The 17,791-nt window shown below is 50.3% G+C and overlaps 1 protein-coding gene across 1 annotated transcript; it reads left to right on the top strand.

Annotated features, from left to right (window-relative positions):
* The first annotated feature begins 278 nt into the window (after positions 1-278).
* On the top strand, positions 279-14,038 carry CASC4 (cancer susceptibility candidate 4). Its single transcript, XM_010178694.1, has 9 exons — positions 279-333; positions 1,283-1,385; positions 2,357-2,447; positions 4,350-4,494; positions 5,347-5,427; positions 6,222-6,320; positions 7,647-7,820; positions 10,845-11,012; positions 13,965-14,038. The coding sequence occupies exons 1-9, from the start codon at positions 279-281 to the stop codon at positions 14,036-14,038; spliced, it is 990 nt and encodes a 329-aa protein (XP_010176996.1).
* Positions 14,039-17,791: the final 3,753 nt, after the last annotated feature.

Below are 17,791 nucleotides of genomic sequence, written 5' to 3'. Positions count from 1 at the left end.
TTTTAGCCCTGACAGAAGCTACGTTTTTGATAGAAACGTGTTCTGGAAATCACTGCAAGTCCTTGTTAGCAGAGCCTGAAGACAGAGTGTAGGTTGGTGACATCACTGGATACCTAAATATACATCACTGACAAGAACTTTGTGCACGTCATTCTGACAACCTCTGCCCACCTCGTCTTTGCACTGCACACAAACACACCCCGGTCTGCAGCGTGAGCCCTGCCTGCCCTCCCAGCTGTATTTATAGTTACAGTTGTGTTTGTGTTTCCTCCTTTCAGATGAAGCTGCAGAACAACATCTCCTATCAGATGGCAGACATCCATCGTCTGAAGGGTAAGGAATCGATGGCCAGATGGGGATTTGGCAGGCTGTGAAGCTGTGTTTTCTGCTTAGCTACTGCAGAATGCATTTGAAATGAACGACCGGGTGATGCTGGACGTGGCATCGTGTGAAATTTCTTTGTATTCGTTTCTGACCGGGTCTGGGTAGGGGTAGGGTTGGCTCTGCTGCCTGCAGAACATGGTGCATTCTGGCACTGCTGACTTCAAGGTACTCCAGTCGTTTTCATGACCAGATGCAGCCTTCAGTGTAGTCTGGGTCAGCAGCACTGTGATCCTTACGCTGGGTTAGAAAAGGTCCAGAAAGCATCTTGTAAGGCTGTTACGTACAGATGTGATTACAACGCCTGTGGTGTTACTGCACGGGCTTCAGAGCGACCTGGAGCAGCTGATGGCAGCGCTTGGACGTGGCCTTTCTGCCTGCAACTCGAGAGGAAGGAATTAACAATTATCTGTAGCCTGAGGAGCAGGGAGAAGAAGTTCCAGAACAAACAGGACAGGAAATAGGGATTGGGTTTGTGGACGGTGTGACAGTGCCTTCTTTTGTGCGCTTATTGCAGGAAAAGCGTATTTGATCGTTGTGCCTGAAGGAACCCAGTACTTGTGTGTGACTCACAGCAACAGAATCTTTCAGGAAATTAAGGAGATTTCCAGCAGATAGGTGCAGTAGCATTGTGTAAGTCTTCTGAAGGGAAAGGTACAGAAAGATTTAGGGAGTTTGGCGTGGCGTCAGCAGAATTGTTCTGCAATTCATAGTGACATCTGGCAGCCAGGAGTTAATTGGCATCTTCTTCAAGTTAGTTTAAGAATCTTTAGGGCATATCTGGAAGAAAAATACACCAAGCTTGAGCAAATTTGTGCCTTGCGTGACAGTACTGAAAGTCGTATCTACCATGGCGTTTTCACATTGCTGCATTCACGTTGCTTTTTGCTTTGTGGCGTAGAGCAACTGGCAGAACTGCGTCAGGAGTTCATTCGCCAGGAGGATCAGCTGCACGAGTACAAGAAGAACAACACTTACCTCGCCAGGAGGCTGGAGTATGACAGGTATGGGGGTAACTGTTTGCGTGGAAGTCTGTATTTATTAAAAAGTGAGAATTCATCCTGTTTCTGCTCATCCGCAGACTCGAGTGCACCCTCTTAGTGCTGATTTCGTTAGTTGTTTCGTTTTCAACTTCTGTTTTTCGTGGTGTTCTGCTCCCCCCACACCTGCCAAAGTGAGAGATAATCTAAGAGAAGTCTGACTTACTGGCATTGCTCAGCATTGGACCATTCGATGCTTTTATTTATGACATGGAGATCTTAGTCAACAAATACCTGGAAGCATTGAATTGACACTGTTCTGCAAGCTGCCAGGATTGCTCATTACTCTCTTTCTGAAAGTGTAATTTCATTGTTTTCAACTGGAGTGGAAAGCATTGCGTGGATTGAACTTTTAAGTTGCCCTCAGCTTTTTCAGTTTATGATGGAGAAGCAGGGAGAGCAACTGCTCGTGAAGCTGTGAGCATGAGGGAGGTGAATGCTTGAGAGAAGCCTGAAACATTCATGCACTGAAAATATTCTTTGTGCTACGTTGAGTGCCTGTGGGAGCCAAGACCTTTGCTGGTTTGGGATGATCTGTGTGGGACACGCAGTGGAGTCGTTCAGCTCCGTCTGTGGGGCTGGGAGCAGGAGCTGCTGCAGCCGTCGTGCGTCCCCTGTGCTGACAGCCACGGGAGATGTGCAGCTTTCCCAGCAGGATTGGTGTGTGCTGGGGACAGAGTAACTGCAAACCGTGGCGCCTTGGTTGCTTTCCACTTTGCATGCATTTCACTGTTTCTCTGCTCTGTATTTCCCAGTTGTGCTTGCTTTCTGTATTCAGTCCATTTCCACTCCACACACGTTCCAGCATGAGGCTTGTTGGACAGACTGTTCTAGTGATAGCTCAGGTTGGGCTTTTTGTGCCCCTTCATTTCTTCCCCCCTCGGGAAAGCAGGTACAGCAAGTGAAATATAACTAATAATGTGTTTCTTATCAAGCCTGCAGTGTGGGGAGCAGATCAAGGAGATGAGACTGCAACACGAAGAAAACGTAAAGGAGTTAATGGACCGAGTTGCACGGGAACAAAAGGTAACGCACAGCTGAGTTCGCTGAATTACAGGAGCTCAAAGTCTGCTGTTTGCTTCACTCACCATTTCAGATACGTGGAGGCCTTGGACACTTCTCCCCTAATGTTTCATTAAATATCATCCCAAACAGCCCTAAAGATGGTGTTAGTGTGGGAACACCTGCCTGGCTTGCTCTGCTGCAGCCTTCCTGCGTGACACGGCTGAGGATTTCGGTCTTCTCTGTGAAATGGGTGTTACTTTATAGCTCTCCAGGGCAGGATCCGTGTTCTTACCACCTTGTATGGGCTATTGCAAAGGGGAACCTGATCTCTGTTGAGGCCAGGAGGTGCTAATGTGATGCGAATAACAATGGTATTTGAATGGTATCAGGGGTTTAATTACGTGCTGCAAGCTGCCAGCAGAATATGGCCCTCTTTCCTACAGACAGATGAGATTACTTGCTTTTCTTAGAATGTCATGGCCTTTGTTTACAGACATTTCAAACAGTAAGGGAAACTTAGTGGAGATTTTGGTCAGATCTTTTCTTACAATCCAGAATTGTTTCAAAGCCTCTGACCTGAGGCTTAAGGCCAATGGTGTCTTAACTTGATGGTGTTATACGCCAATATAAATGCCAATATAAATGTCGTACAGCCGTGCTGTATTCTACATTTTCTGTTCAGCTGTGTGTCCATACTCACATCTCCTACCCTCAGGACTCAGGGTTGTGTATAGAACATTGTAGAGAGAACAAAAGTTAGTCACAAAGTCCAAGTCCTGTACACCACGCAGCTGCATGCCTGAAACTCAGCGTGAAACTCAGCGCTGGGGAGGTGGCAACCATCACTGGATCCGTATCTGGTGTTATCGGGATGCCTGGAGGAGTGGGACATGAGGTGGAGTCCAGTCCCCCATGTCTTTCTGCCCCAAACAAAGGAGCCATCACCTCTACCCATGGAGGTGTGAATTAACGGACTTTGTGGCATTAACATAACTGATAAGGTTGTCTGTAGTCATCCCCAGCCGCAGGTATGCCCGGTGATGTCATGCAGAAATTTGAGTGATAGCTAAAGATAACAAAAGACAAACACCCCAGGTGGTCTGATCCACTCAGGCACCCTCCTGCCTGCTGTCCTGAACATCAGGGAATGAAACCCCTAAGATTCCTGCTAGAAATGGGGAGTTACTTCTCCAGCCATGGAGTGATGAGAACCTTCCCCTTGGTCGCAATGCTGGCCAAGGTAACTTATGTGGGAGCCCTTACCTGGGGTCACAGGACGAACTCAGATCCACACCAATAAACTGGATAGATTGACAAATTCTCTCCCTCTCCATCCCCACCACTCAGGTCACCTTGTGGGTGAGATTTCCTCCTCAGGTTCATACTCCCTGACTGTATTTGATATTTTCCTCCTCAGGTTCATACTCCCTGAGTGTATTTGATAGATCTCCTCAGGTTCATTTCTAGGTGTCCCTGAGCATACTCTTGGTTTTGCTCCACTGTATTTCCATTTGAACAGACTTGTTCATTTGCCAGGCAGCCAGGCTTACTGCGAGCAAGTTGTTGTTGTTAGTGTTTGTGTTTCGTAGTGCGTTGTTGTTGGTATTATGTCAGTTATACAACCTTTACTGTACCTGTAGCTTTTCAGTTTATCACCTGCAATCCAAAAGAACCTGCAAATGCTGCTGTAAATAAATGATTACTGTTTGTTCCCCGACTTGTTCTGTCGCATGTTCGGTGCTGGCCTCGCAAGACCAGATTTGTTTCCCTGTTTTCCACAACAAAGACTTCTGCTGCTGTTTGCTTTGGTGATCACCTAACTCATAAATGCAATTTTGCTTACCCAAAGTAATCTTGAGCGGGTTGTTTTGTAACTTTCAGTGATTTACTTAGTATTGGTTTCTTACAAATGTGTTCTAACAGGCCACACAGAAAATTCAGTCCAGTAAAGGCACTGAAGTAAGCCCCAATAACGATGAGCAGGCAATATCCAAGACTGTTCCAGAGGCAGAAGATAAAAACCCAGTCAAGAATGAGCAGCCTTCGGATCGTGCTGTAAATGGCAAAGGTATTTCCTTCTTTTTGTCATTTCTGATAGAGAAGGGGCCGGTTGTGTTGTACCCGTTGCTGTTGTTCAGAATCACGCACTTCTCTGAAGTAGAATGGTGAATTATTTGGCCCAGGTAGCTTTATTAACATAGTGCAATCACACAGCGCTGGAGTGCATTCCAGAGACTGGCGTGTCCTTTCTCCGTGCCCTTCCATGAAAGCAGTTCCTTGCGTGGTTTTGTGCTCCCTTAGTTGGTTTGTTGGGCTTCTCCTTCCTCAGTGGCCAGTTGTGAACTGGGGGTTGCCTCTCCGCTCCGTGAGATGTCTTGGGGTGGCTGGGGAAGGGCGAGTTGCTGGGAGCTGGAATTTGCCCAGAGGAGGTGGCTGGAGCTGAGGAGCAGTGAAACCGCAGTGAGGAATAGCAGGAACAGGGGGGACCTTTGGTGCTCAGGAGCTGTAGGGGAGGCTCAGTGAGTAACCACTGCTGCTGTTTCCTCCCTGTAGGTCTCTGAAAGGCAGATGGGTTCGCTTTGTTTCTACTTCTTGTGCTGCTGAATCAGCACCTTTTGGTATCAGTTCAGTGTCTGTTCCGCCTTCTTGCAGCAGGCTTTGCTTACTCTGCTACCCTGAGCAGTGCATCTGTTTCCCATCCTTTTCTGAGGATTGCACTGACTTTGAGAGCACTGCTCCAGAGCACTCTTCAGGGACTCCAGCAGTACAATATGAGCAGTGTTGTGGTTGCATTGTCAATATGGGACATGTTGTGCGGATAAAGGGCCTTTCTTATGGTCTTGGAGCCTCCCACAAGAGGGAAATTCACTGCTGAAACTTAAAGGTTAATAAGGCAGAATATCCTGTTCTTGTCTTGCAGAGAAAATCAAGCCAGGAGGAGATGCAGGCATGCCTGAACTAGAAGATAATGACCCTGCTAAAGCTGAAGATACTCCCACTGGTTAGGAGAAGTATTCTAATACTTCCACATTTGGGTTCTCTGTGGTGTGTATGTTCTGCCTGGGTGCCGTGTGTGTGGTGGGGTTTAACCCCAGCCGACAGCTCAGCACCACGAAGCTGCTTTCTCACTGCCCCTCGTGTGAGGGGGGAGAGAATCGGAAAAGCGAGAACTCGTGGGTTGAGGTAAAGGCAGTTTATTGGGTACAGCAAAACAAGGAATTAATTCACCACTTCCCATCCATGGGCAGCTGTGCAGCCATCTCCAGCATGTAATGGTTACTTGGGAAGACAAAACGCCCTAACTCTGGATATCTCCCCTACAGCAAAACCAGGAATTATTTCACCCCTTCCCATCCATGGGCAGCTGTGCAGCCATCTCCAGCATGTAACAGTTACTTGGGAAGACAAACACCCTAACTCTGGACATCTCCCCTTTTCCTCCTCCTCCCCAAAGCTTTCTTTGCTGAGTGTGATGTTACATGGTGCAGGATGTCCCTTTGGTCCTGGGGTCCCCACTGTGTCCCCTCCCAACTCCTCGTGCACCCCCAGCTCGCTGGCGAGGTGAAGCGAGCAGCAGAAAAGGCCTTGGTGCTGTGTAAGCACTGCTCAGCTGTAACAAAAACATCCCTGTGTTATCAGCACTGTTTTCAGCACAGATCCAAAACACAGCCCTGTACCAGCCGCTGTGAGGAGAATTAACTCCATCCCAGCCAAAACCAGCACAGGGCTTCATAGGGAATGTCGAGTGTAGTGTCTGTTTAATGTTAATGCTCTTGTCCCTGTATTTTATTGTAGCTTTAAAGAAGCCACTGATTTCAGCTCCTAAAAGTGAAGGCCATCAACCCGTCATAAATCTTCCAACGGAACAGCCCCATGCTCCAAATCTGGCACCAGGTAAAGCTCTTGTTAGCAGGTGACAAGTCAAGAAGTTGTAGGGAAGTTACCATGTAACGTCTGCTGCCGTATCCCAAATGTCAGACGTGCAGGGCCAGGGCCTTTGTGTCTGATGTGGCCACAAAAAGGCAAACAAGGACCAGTTTCTGCAGGTCGCAAGGTTGAGCGTGGTTTTTCCTGGCCTCCTGAGGCTGCTGCCTGTACCATCTCCTCTCATCCCACACCCCCAGTGATTTCTGAGCCTTTTCACCAACTTCAGCCAAATGTGAGAGGTGGAAATTTCAGAGAGAAGTGCTTCAGGATTTCTGTATGGACAGAGGAGAGCAAGTGGAATGAAAGCTCCTTCTTAGGGGTGCTGCTTAGCCAGGGCTGCCATGCATCATCAGGAGCTGTCTTGATCTGCTGGTAGCAGTTTTACTCACAAAACAAACAGTGGTGCTATCGCTTGCTCAGTGTCCTCCTGTTTCTGGGAACAGCTTGAGGCTGATGTGGGGGAGGCTTTGGACAGGAGAGAACTGGAAGTGCTGCACTGAAAGGGTTTGGAAGAATTGCAGTTAGAAAGGACACAAATCCATTGAAAATAAATGTGCTGCCTGTGGATCAAGTGCCTTTGCTTTAATGTCAAAGAGAACGTTAGGTTATGTCTGCGCTGCGAGTGGCATATTCAAATGCTGTCCTAAAAACCATCCGATATCATCGTGTACTTGATCCGTGACCAAACAGCTCGAAGCTTTTTATGGCCGTTATTGGTTCTTTTGGAAAAAAAGGCGACAGAAGTATTTCTTGATTCCTGTCCTTGGCTGTGTGAGCAGATTAGAATACCAGAATTAGGGAGTTCAAAGGCTGCACGCACATCTAAAGCTCGTTATTTCCAAATGTCACATCGTTTAAGTGGTTTGTTTCTTTTTGCTGCTCTGAGGTAGTCCTTCATTTTGACTTTTATTAATGAGGAGACATAAAAGGTAGCACGTGGAAAGCTTGCTTCGTTGAATTCACAGTTCAGCCACAGAAGGTTGATGTGAATGTTGGGGGAGCAGGGATTTCGTAGTCCTGGGACTCTGCTTATTGTTTTTAGCATAACTTCTGTGAGCTCCCGCAGCCTCCCTCTGATCATAGCTCCTAAACAGCACGTGGTGCTTAGCAGGGCTGAAAAGCACAGTCAGCGGGAGGATAAAAAAACACGTAGACCTGTTATTGTCCTGGGCTTCAGCGGGCAGTTAAGCACATACAGAAAATCAGCTGAGAAGGTAACGGCTTAAGATTGATTACGTATTAAAATGTGATTAATTAACTGGCACCAACTGAACACGCTTCCTCGTCCCATAGGTTTGCACAGCGACAACGATGGAAACGCTGATATTGCGAAGCAGATACCTCCAAATTCGCTCCAGCGCTTAAATTTTGAAGAAAATCTGGAAAACGAGAGGGAACACCAGATTGAAACAGACCACATAAAAATTCCAAAGAGCAGAGTTAGTGACTTGCAGAAGATGAAGCAAAGTAAGTTAGCCAATGTATTAAGAAAATCACTTCATTTTCTGTAGTGGTGCCTGTCTGGAAAACTGGAACCATTACAGCCAGTGGCCTTCTGGAGATGTCATGTGTTGCTGGGTAAAGCATATGCCTTCACGTGTCATCGTTCATATATACATATATATACATATTCAGTCATGAAAACACATGACCTGCCTATAGGAATTGAAAATGTTTGGGGAAATGACTGCACATTGAAATAGATTGTGGAGACTTCTGCTGCACACGTGGTAGTTACATTCACGCTGTATTACTTGACTTCAGTGCGCTGTTCTGGACAATGTGGTGAGAGTTCAGCCCTTGCACTGGGAGTCTTTGTGCTGGTGTGTGTGGTGTGGCCAGGGGTTTGCTCTTGTGTGTGAGGAAGCTTTCCAGACCCTTCTCTTCCAGCTCTGCTCAGGGAGAGCGCTCAGGCAGGAGCAGTCGTGCGTGTTCACTGGGGGTGGTGGTGGCACCACTGCAGCAGGTGAGAGTGGGGACACACATCCCACTGCCCCAAACTGCTGCTTGAGATGCAGCTCTGCCCTGCAGCTGGTTCTGTAACACCAGGGAGCATCTGAGTTAGCATCTGCTATAGGAACAGTGCATGGAAACAGGTTTGGTATGGTACCAGTGGAGGCACCGCACTCTGAGGTGTTAGCCCAGACTAACCAGGCATACCTGAACCTCGTTGCTGCTAAGGAGCTAATTCCTGTTGTTCAGGAGAAGGTGAGGAAGGGGCGTTTGGAAGAAAAACCACAGTGCTGAAACATTTTTGGTTTTATCCAAATAAGATTTTTATCCTATGGGCATTACAAATTTAACTTTAAATTCTTTGTACTCGCAGCTAAGCAGCTTTCCCTTAGGCTTTGGTTTCTGTGGTTGAAATCTGTCTGTACTCTGAGGTACTGTGTCAGAACAGCCCATCTCCAGAGTCACAAAAACGGGAGGAAAAAGGGATTCCTGCCAGAAACCTGTGTTCATTCTGTGGCTTGGATAAATGGTGGCACAGAAATAGCAGTTTTGATGAAACAGAATCATGAGTTGGTTTAGTGATCAGTGTGAAGAATTCTGAAAGCTGGGGTCGCTCTTAGGAAGGTTTTAGTTTGGGGAGTTCCCTTTGCTCGAGTTAAGCTGTTGCTGGAAAGGTGAGGGGCTGCATTCTCAGTTGGAATGGGTCGTTACTGGTGGGTAAAGTGGATTTTTCAAGAGCAGGTTTACAAAGAGGCATCCTTTGCCTGGCACTGCTTGGTGCTGGCTGGTAACACTATTAGATGTGGCTTCAGCAGCATAAAGGTTTGTAACTGTGAAGTGTGCTGCAGCCAGGACTGGAGGACAGCACAGAGGAGGTGACACCAGCGAGGGAGCAGCTCGGTCACCAGCAAGTGGCTGAAGTGAGGTTTTTCTGCTGGGACGCGTTAATGTGAATGTCAAATAAGATACGGAGTGACTCTGCTTTAGCAAGTGCCTGTCAGGCCACGCTCTGGCTTTAAATGTCGTGATGGGAAGCTGGGAGGAATTCAGGGGAGATTAAAAAAATGATAGGGTTTAGTATTGGGGGGGAAATGAGCTGTAGAAAGACTGGAGCTGAAGAGGTGGAATGGACATCCGTTTACTGGGTGTTTTGGGCTTTGTTTTCCTCAGAAGCAGATCTCTAGGGAAGGCTTCAGTTGTTTGAATATCACTCCTGGATCTTTCTGATAGAGTAGTTGGGTGTATTCAAAATCAGCACACAACCTGTTCAAGCTTTTCTGCCACTCAGTGCATCCTGAGAGTTGCAGGAGTGCTTGGTTCATCAGGGGAGCTTCTCAAGGCTGCTGTGCTTGCCTGGCTGAGGGACACAGCTCCAGCCCTGAGTCATTGGGGTCTGCCCTGGGCATGGGTGAATGATGGGGGTTTGCAGGCAGGAGCAGCGACTGAGTATCTCCAGTGCAGGCTGTGAGTGGGTCCCCAAGGGTCAGCAGTGCTCACCGAGGAGTCTTTTCTCTTTGCTCCTTCATATTTGTACTATCACATTGCATTGCAGTGATGCGGTGAGGGAGAGACTTGATCCCGTGTGGAAGCAGCCGGTCCAGGTTTGCAGATCCGTTCGGGTTGATCAGCGGTGGTGCTGGTGATGAACTCACCCCTGTGGTGCAGCGGGGCCCAGCTTTCACATCCAGTTGTTGTTCCATAGCTTGTTTTATACGGACATGTGTGAACTGTACGGGTCTGTCTGCTTTATATATACAGCAGTGTCCAGAAATGCAAACAGTAAACGCCTCTCTCAGTCCATTTCCAGGCTGTAAAGGTTGCATCACACTGTAATCCCATTTTTCCCTCCAGACCTGTATCCCCTGCAGGCTCGGTGGGGCATTCCCTAAGCAATGGGCAGGCAGGGTGAGCTGTGTGAGCGGAGCAGCTCTCCCTGTGCCCCGTTGAACACCACTTGGCTTCACACCGTTCACCCTCAGCTGTGTGGTGCTCGACTGTCACTTCACGGCTCCAGCCAGCTCCCGTTTTTCCCATGCGTTATTTCAGTATCTGGGCCTATTCCTGGTGCTGTGGGAGACAAAACTCCTGGGTTCAGAGCATTTTGAGAACTGTTAAAGCCTAATAGGAAACCAGAGCGCAAAGCCAAATTGACCAGGGAGTTAAAAGCTCTGTTCAGAGACGCAGGGCAGCCCTTTGCTGGATTTTTAGCCCCGACTGCGGTACCGGCTCTGCAGCCACCACCGGGTACGAAGGCAGCAATGGGTTGCTCTGCTGTGGGTAGAAAAGTGCCCGTTCTCGCGAAAGGAGTCAAGATACAAACCCCTGCACTGTTGCTCTGCAGCATTACAGAAAACTTTGGTGTCTGCAGGTGATCAGAGCCGGAGCTCTCAGATCAGCACCCCTGGGGCAGGGGGGTGTCCCCCCGCCGCCCCCTTTCTCCTGCAGCTGAAGCTCCCCTTAACCCGCGCTCCGCTCTCGGTTACAGCCGTCCTGGTTCTGTCCTCTCTGCTTCTGACTTATCCTTTGCCTACTCCGCAGGCCGATTCTTTGATGAGAACGAGTCCCCTGTGGACCCGCAGCAGGGCTCTAAACTGGCAGATTATAATGGGGATGATGGGAACGTGGGGGAGTACGAGGCAGACAAACAGGCCGAGCTGGCTTACAATGAGGAAGAGGATGGTGATGGTGGAGAAGAAGACGTCCAAGGTGAGCTTGGGCCTTGTCTCCATCCCGTTGTCGTGACATCCACGCCGAGTCCACCTGTTGAATTTGTGTAAAGCCTCGCTGATCAGAAATGTCTGGTACAGAACAAAGCAGCTGTAGGCAGCCTCTGCCGCTGGGTCTTGCTCTCCGTCTGAAAGCAGCGTGACGGCACACGGCAGCGATTGGATTCTGATGCCTCATTTCAGTCCTGCTGGGAGAGCGAGGCGCTTCAAATTGCAGAAATGCTTTCGCCCAGGCCCAGACGCCGTGTCTGGCAAGTTGGGATGCAGCCTTCGGCATCACTAAAGCAAATCTGAACACAGAGGCGTGGGGTTTTGCCCATCCTTGGGGATGCAGCGATCCCGGGTGTGATTCGGGCGCGCTGTACACAGATTCAACAGGCTCTCCTCCCCCGCTAACCAAACTCATTAAGCTCATTAACGGGGTGCATGCTCACGCCTCTGGCTCTGCCCTCACCTCCATCGCTCGTCTGCCTTCTGTGCCAGCCTCCATCGGCGCTGGGTGACGCGGGTGAAGGGCTCTTGTGTCTGCAGGGCTGTGGTTCCACAGACTCACGGCATTCCCAGGGAGGGGACGTGCAGAACGAAGAGGGGAGAAAAACCCCAAACGATTGAAGTTCTACAGGTGCCCTGATTTTGATCCTCAGACAGCAAGTTTTCTAGCTGGTGGTTTTTTAGACGTGTTTAATTGGTATCCGAGCGTAATTAATGGGAAAAGTTGATGAAAAGCAACTGATTTCTGTGGGCACGCATCTGAGTGTGCAGCCTAAGCATTTTTTGGCCGGGCTGGTTTGAAACTCGTGACCAAGCGAAAGAAAAGTATGGATCCAAACCCTGGGCAATTAATTAATTACTGATAAAAACAAACACTGCTGCTGCTCCACCTCTGCTCACAGCACCCCGGGTGCTGGTGCCTGTTCCTGTGGGTGGGCTGTTACCGGGCTGTGATTTGCTTGTACGAGCTGGTGTCCAAACACAGGTACGGGGTGCACAAAGCTGTGTCTGATGCTGGGAGGGAGGGGTTTGCTTTTAGGGATCCTCACCTCGTGAAAGGCAAACCCTGCACGGTGGTGCAGGCCCTCACAGCTCCGCGCTGCTTTGCTTCTCAACACAACGTGTGCGGGGGCACTGCCAGTGGTGTGCACTGCGCTCCCGTGTGCCGCGTACCAAAGGGTGGTGGAAGTTGGTGACAGAGATGGTGCTTACGTAGCTTGTTCTGCGAGGGATGTGTGGAGGAGTGAGAGCTCGGGCTGAAAGTGGCCTCCTGAAAGCGTTTCCCATTGCAGTGTGGGGCTGTTGGTTCACTGCTCTGGTGGCTTTAGCTCTGGACTTGGTAAAAACCCGTGTTTTCTGTCAGCCCTGCTGTGCCTCTGCGTGGACATCGCAGCTGCAAAGAGCAGCTCCTGGAGCCTGCTCACGAGGAGCGGCTGCGCTTCCCAAGCCCTTTGTGGTGCTGTTCCCCCGGACCTGGGCTGGAGCTGCTGCACGTCACCGTGTGGCGTTTGAGAATAAAGAGCCTGCTTTGGTCTTCACGCTGATTTGTTTGCAGGGCAGGAGAGGGTAGAACCAGGGTTTGGGGAGGGTGGTTATGATTGATTAGGGAGGGAAAAAAGTGAATTTCTGTCTAGAAACTCTTAGGAAAACATCACCTGGTTCTGCATCGGGCTGGAACAGAGCACATGGCGTGTGCAGACACAGCAGTTCGGTTGAACCTGGTTTTCTGTTGCCACTAGAAATGAGTGGGCCCGAGATTGAGATTATCGGAGGAAAATGCCCAGATGTGGGAGATGGGCTCATGTGCACCTCAGTGCCCCATCCGGCGCCGCTTCCTCCGGTTGCTTGAAGTGCAGGGGTGTTTCGCAGGGGTGTTTCACAGGGGTCGGTGTGGTGGTGGCTGACGGGAGGACTGCAGAGCCCTGGCCATGGGCTGGTGCTTTCTGACCCGCGGTGACAAACCAACAAACCTCAGTGACCGAGGGGCTCGCCAGGACCCGGGGAACCGAAGCTGCTCTGCATCCCTGGGAGCAGGCGGCTTCCCTTGGAAACGCAGGAGGAGCTCACGAGTTGAAACGAGCGGCAGTTTTAGGGCTTCTCCCTTGAGAGGAGGCTGGGACCCTCACAGGAGAGGTTGAGCGATGGCAGAGTGCACAATATTGCGGTGAATTTTAAACCACCGCTTGACAAACACACCGAACGTGCATCTACTTGAGGGCTTTGTGCGCTGCGGGGAAGGGTTACCCTGAGGATGCACACGTTTTAATTTTATGACTTTTATGACTCCAAAGCCCAAGGAGTCGAAGCCAAGCAGCAGCACAGAGGAGAGAGGTGGGGTGAGACATCGCCACTGCCCCAGCCCAGGACAAGGCTGGAAACCACTGTAAGGACCACCCGAGCGCAGCACTCGGGGAGAGCAGCGATTGCTGTGGGTGAGAGGATGGAAAAGGCCGAGAGCTTTAGCTTTTTTTTAAGTCTCTTCAGATCTTACCTTCAAGTCTGAGAAGGTAAATCCCATCACTGCAAAATGCACTGCGCTGTGTTGGTGTAAGGGATCAGCTCTCAAATGTGTGAAGGAGGTGGAAGCAGCGTTACCGTAGTCTGGCAGGGGCTGTGCTCGCTTCTCTGTCCCATGAGGTACCCAGCCTTGTGAAATCTTACAGTATGGTGACCCCAGAATGGGTTGATAAACGGCTCTCCAGAGTAGCTGGGTTTCAGTGGGAGATCTGAAGCCTGCTCTGGGATGAGGCACCTGAGTTGTGCCATCCTAACGCGGCCGCAGTGAAGGCAGAGCTCTTAGGGGTGTGAGGTCCCAGCCCCTCGCCAGGGCCGGCCCCGCGGGCGCTGCTCTCCCCGTTCCCCAGGCCGGCTCGCTGTGTCCTGACGGATGGCTCAGTGGTTTCAGCAGCATCACACCAGATTTGATCTGTTCTCATTGCAGATGATGAGGAGAGAGACCTGCAGAACGACCTGGTGGATTACGGCAAACCGCGCTTCAGCGACGGCGTCCTGTGAGCCCTGGACGGGAAGGGATCTCCACTGAGGAACCCAGGTGCTGCAAACCCCAACCGTTTTCCCTCAGCGCCGCTGGCGTTGGGGGAAGGCGACGATGATACAAGCGCTGAGGAGCCGCAGTACAGAGGGGTACACGTGTACATAGTTGTACTATTGCAGACTGTATCAAAACCACATTTTCGATGTTCCATTGAGCCAGTTAGACTGTACCTTACCTGTAATAATCTTTACATTGAGAACCGGCGTTATAAATACGGGCTGAACTGTTTCTGCAACTTAGAAACCTTTGTAAACTGGAGAACTTGTACAGTTTGTATCTCATGGGACAAATCCCTGGAAGCAGTGTACAGCCAAAGGACTCCTTTTCTACGGCAATGCCTGTCCCAGCAAAACTCCCTGCTTCTCTCCGGGCGCTGTGGGTTTGTGTTTCGCAGGTGAGCGATCGGTCGAGACCAAAATCGCGTATTTAAATAATCGCTCCTTCCTTAACGTAGCTGAGGAAAGACTGTGACGGCCTCGGGAACCCCGCACCCCTGTACTGCGTACCCAGCCACCCAGACCTCGTAGCTAGAGCTGGAAATCGGCGACGGTAGAACTCCATTTGATAAATCCTGAAAAGGTGTGTGATTAATAGTTGATTAAGGGTGATATAAATAACTGAGCACAGCTCGTAGGCGATCTTTGTGTAGCGTTACAGAGAGCCCACGTGGGGCTGAGGAGCAGCCGAGTCCCTGTCAGCGCGGTGGGAGCCTCCTGGGAAGGGTAGAGGTGCTGCTGTGTGCGCCCTGTTCCCAGCTCAGCACCCATCCCGTGTCGCTATCACTCAGTTAATTTACAGTTTAATACTCTGATCCACGTCTCCGCTGCCTGCCGTGTCCCAGGGCTTGGTTTGTAAGTCAGCTGCTGTTTGTATCCCGTGTTCAGGCACTTTGAGTTGTGAGGACGTGGCTCTGTTGATCTCCAGGAGTGGAAATTCAGTTATTGGCCCAGACTGGGAGAGGAATTGGCAGCCCCATGGCACGGGGTCTGTGCTTCATCCCCGCACTCGGGGACAGGTTGGAGTCACCGTCAAGGCTCACTCGATGCCAACTCTGAACCCTTTCAGTACGTTTCAACGGCCACACCATTTGGGTTTTTGCTACAGGGCTCTTCTGCCAATCAGTCCTAAACGTGTCCGAAATAAACATTGCAGGTTTTGGCCACGCATCCCGAGTTCTGTTTGGGTTTTTCTGTTCAGGGCTGGAGCTCTTCCCCCCACACCTCTGTGTGGTGTCCTTGCAGTGCAGAACAGCGCTGGGCGCCCCAGCACCACAGCCAGAGTGACTGGTGCCAGGGCTCTACCAGCAGCAAGGGGGGTGTGTGAGCACTACCACTTCTTGTTTGCCCTGAAATGTAATTTCACCCCGAATGTGGAGTTAACTTGATTCTTCTGATGAGAGCAACACTTATGGGTTCTAATAAATCAAGTTGTTTAAAGGATGGGGCACTCCTGGCTTTCTTTTTTCTTTTGCTATATAATCAGATTTTATTTTAGCTGCTTCTAGAATATGAAACCATTTGGTGTGATTTCTTTTGTACAACTGTGGTGCTTTTGAACAAAACAGCCCGAACCCACCTCTTTTATACCCAAAAATGAATGTTGTGCAGCGCTCGGGGATGGGTTTGGTGCAGTCACGATCCAGAGTGGGGTGATCCGTGAGTGAGGGATTTTCCTGGATCCTGGTTACTTCTGCATCTGACACAGAATGACACCATTGGCATTTCTGGGCAAGATCATTGGATATCAGATGCTGGGAAATGGGATTTTATCACTGCAGTCCTGCTGTACTACAGTATATGTAGTTTTATCATTATACTCTTGCTGTTACTACACGTCATTTCCTGTTCAGTGTAACTTTTGCTGCTGTTTTCCTGTGTGCTGCAGGCTGTCCCTGTGCATCCCACAGCCCCACGTTCAGTCCCTTTAGGTCTAAGGATGGTAACAATTAAACCAACCTTCATCCTGGCTTTCACACAATCACAGAATTGCTCGGTTGGAAAAGCCCTCTGAGATCATCCCGTCCAACCGCTCCTGTCTACCCCCTAAACCATATCCCTAAGTACCTCGTCTACCCGCTCTTTAAACACATCCAGGGATGGTGACTCCACCACCTCCCTGGGCAGCCTGTGCCAGCTTCTGACGACCCTCTCAGTAAAGAACTTCCTCCTTATCTCTGACCTGAACCTCCCTTGGCACAGCTTGGTGCCGTTTCCCCTTGTTCTATCCCCCATCACCTGGGAGAAGAGCCCAGCACCCACCTCTCTACAAGCTCCCTTGAGGCAGTTGTAGGTGGTGATGAGGTCTCCCCTCAGCCTTCTCTTCTCCAGGCTGAACAAGCCCAGTTCCCTCAGCCGCTCCTCATCAGGCTTGTTCTCCAGAGCCCTCCCCATCCTTGTGGCTCTTCTTTCAATGCCTTGCACCCGTTAACTGCCACTTTGGCTACCACACGTACCGCACCCAGAGGTGAAAATTGGTTGATGAGAGAAATGAGTGGTTTTCAGGGTATTTGGAGATGGGAAATGGGAAGAGCCCGGTCCAGATCTGGCTCACCTGGTCTCAACCTGGACCACGCACTCCTTGGGCTCTTCTGTGCTGTGCCTGGAGAAATTAACGAGGTTTATGGATTACTTCATCCTCAGCTCCCTTGGAAACGTGCAGGGAGACCCCAGCAGCAAAGGGACCCACGAGCTGCGGGGCTCTGGTTTGAGAGAAAGCTGACTGAAGCACGGGCCGTGTAGACACAGCGCGATCCTGGTGGGTCTCCTTTTAAGGACTCCGAGTTGGGTCACCACGCACTTTCCCTTCGTTATTTGGTGATCCAATCTTGAAAGAATTTCACTTCTAAGGGGAATCGTTCTGTCAAACAAATTCCACTTTAGTTAAAAAATAAAGGGCTGTTGTTTTGGGGCACTGCCAGCGGTTTCAGAGCGCTGGTCCACACTTTAATTTTGAATGCTGGGGTCTGGCTGTAAGGAGGCTGCTCCTAAAGCCGATGTCCCCACGGGCCAAGAGAGTAGCCCCCAAAAAATGGGGCTTGCTCCATTTCCGCGTGCTGCTGAAGATGACAAACACACATCACCCGTGCTGCTTTCTGGCTTTGCTTTCACACGCTGACCAAAGCACCTAATAAACGCACCTGACCAAGTTCCAGCAAGCACCAGCTCACTTCTCAAAGCAGTGACTTGAACCATCGATCCCTGACGTGCTCAGGAGGCGGGCGCTGCTCAGCACCACCAGGGGTGTGCACCAGCAGGAAAATACAACCAACCCGACCTGTCTCGATGCCGTTTTCCAGCTGTAATCCCGCATCCCTGAGCCGTTTCTGTGCAGCCTGGACCTGTTGCCACGGCAACCACAGCTCCCCCAGTGCTGATGGATTTCAGCATCCGCTTCCCCACAGCCGCCAGCACCCACCCGGCTCTCGCGTTCGGGGGAACCGGGTTACGGGAACCCAGGACCAAAACCCTGTTGTCTCTTATCCCATTTCAGACCCTTTGGAGAGCCTCAGTCCACCCCATGGGTCTGCACGGCCGAGCGCTCAGCAATGGGGGAATTGGGTGAAGATGAGCGCCCGCTCCCACAGCCAAACTCCCGGCCACAGCAGCAGGAAAAAGCCGGTATTTAATCTGAATTCAAACTGGATTTGTCAGCCAGCCAGGAGCACCGCCCTTCTAGAAGCCACGGCAGCTGAATTTCAATGTAATTCTTTAAAC

Source organism: Mesitornis unicolor, unplaced genomic scaffold (assembly GCF_000695765.1).
Source record: "Mesitornis unicolor isolate BGI_N332 unplaced genomic scaffold, ASM69576v1 scaffold17092, whole genome shotgun sequence".
NCBI classification, from domain to species: domain Eukaryota; kingdom Metazoa; phylum Chordata; class Aves; order Mesitornithiformes; family Mesitornithidae; genus Mesitornis; species Mesitornis unicolor.
The sequence above is the reverse complement of the archived record's forward strand: the minus strand, read 5'-3'. Positions and strand labels throughout refer to the sequence as shown.

Excerpts from the sequence above, each read along its gene's own strand:
- CASC4 (XM_010178694.1), top strand. The coding sequence starts at position 279 with ATGAAGCTGCAGAACAACATCTCCTATCAGATGGCAGACATCCATCGT. Across the intron at positions 334-1,282 it reads AGACATCCATCGTCTGAAGG|AGCAACTGGCAGAACTGCGT; the intron begins GTAAGGAATCGA and ends TTTGTGGCGTAG. Across the intron at positions 5,428-6,221 it reads AGCTGAAGATACTCCCACTG|CTTTAAAGAAGCCACTGATT; the intron begins GTTAGGAGAAGT and ends ATTTTATTGTAG.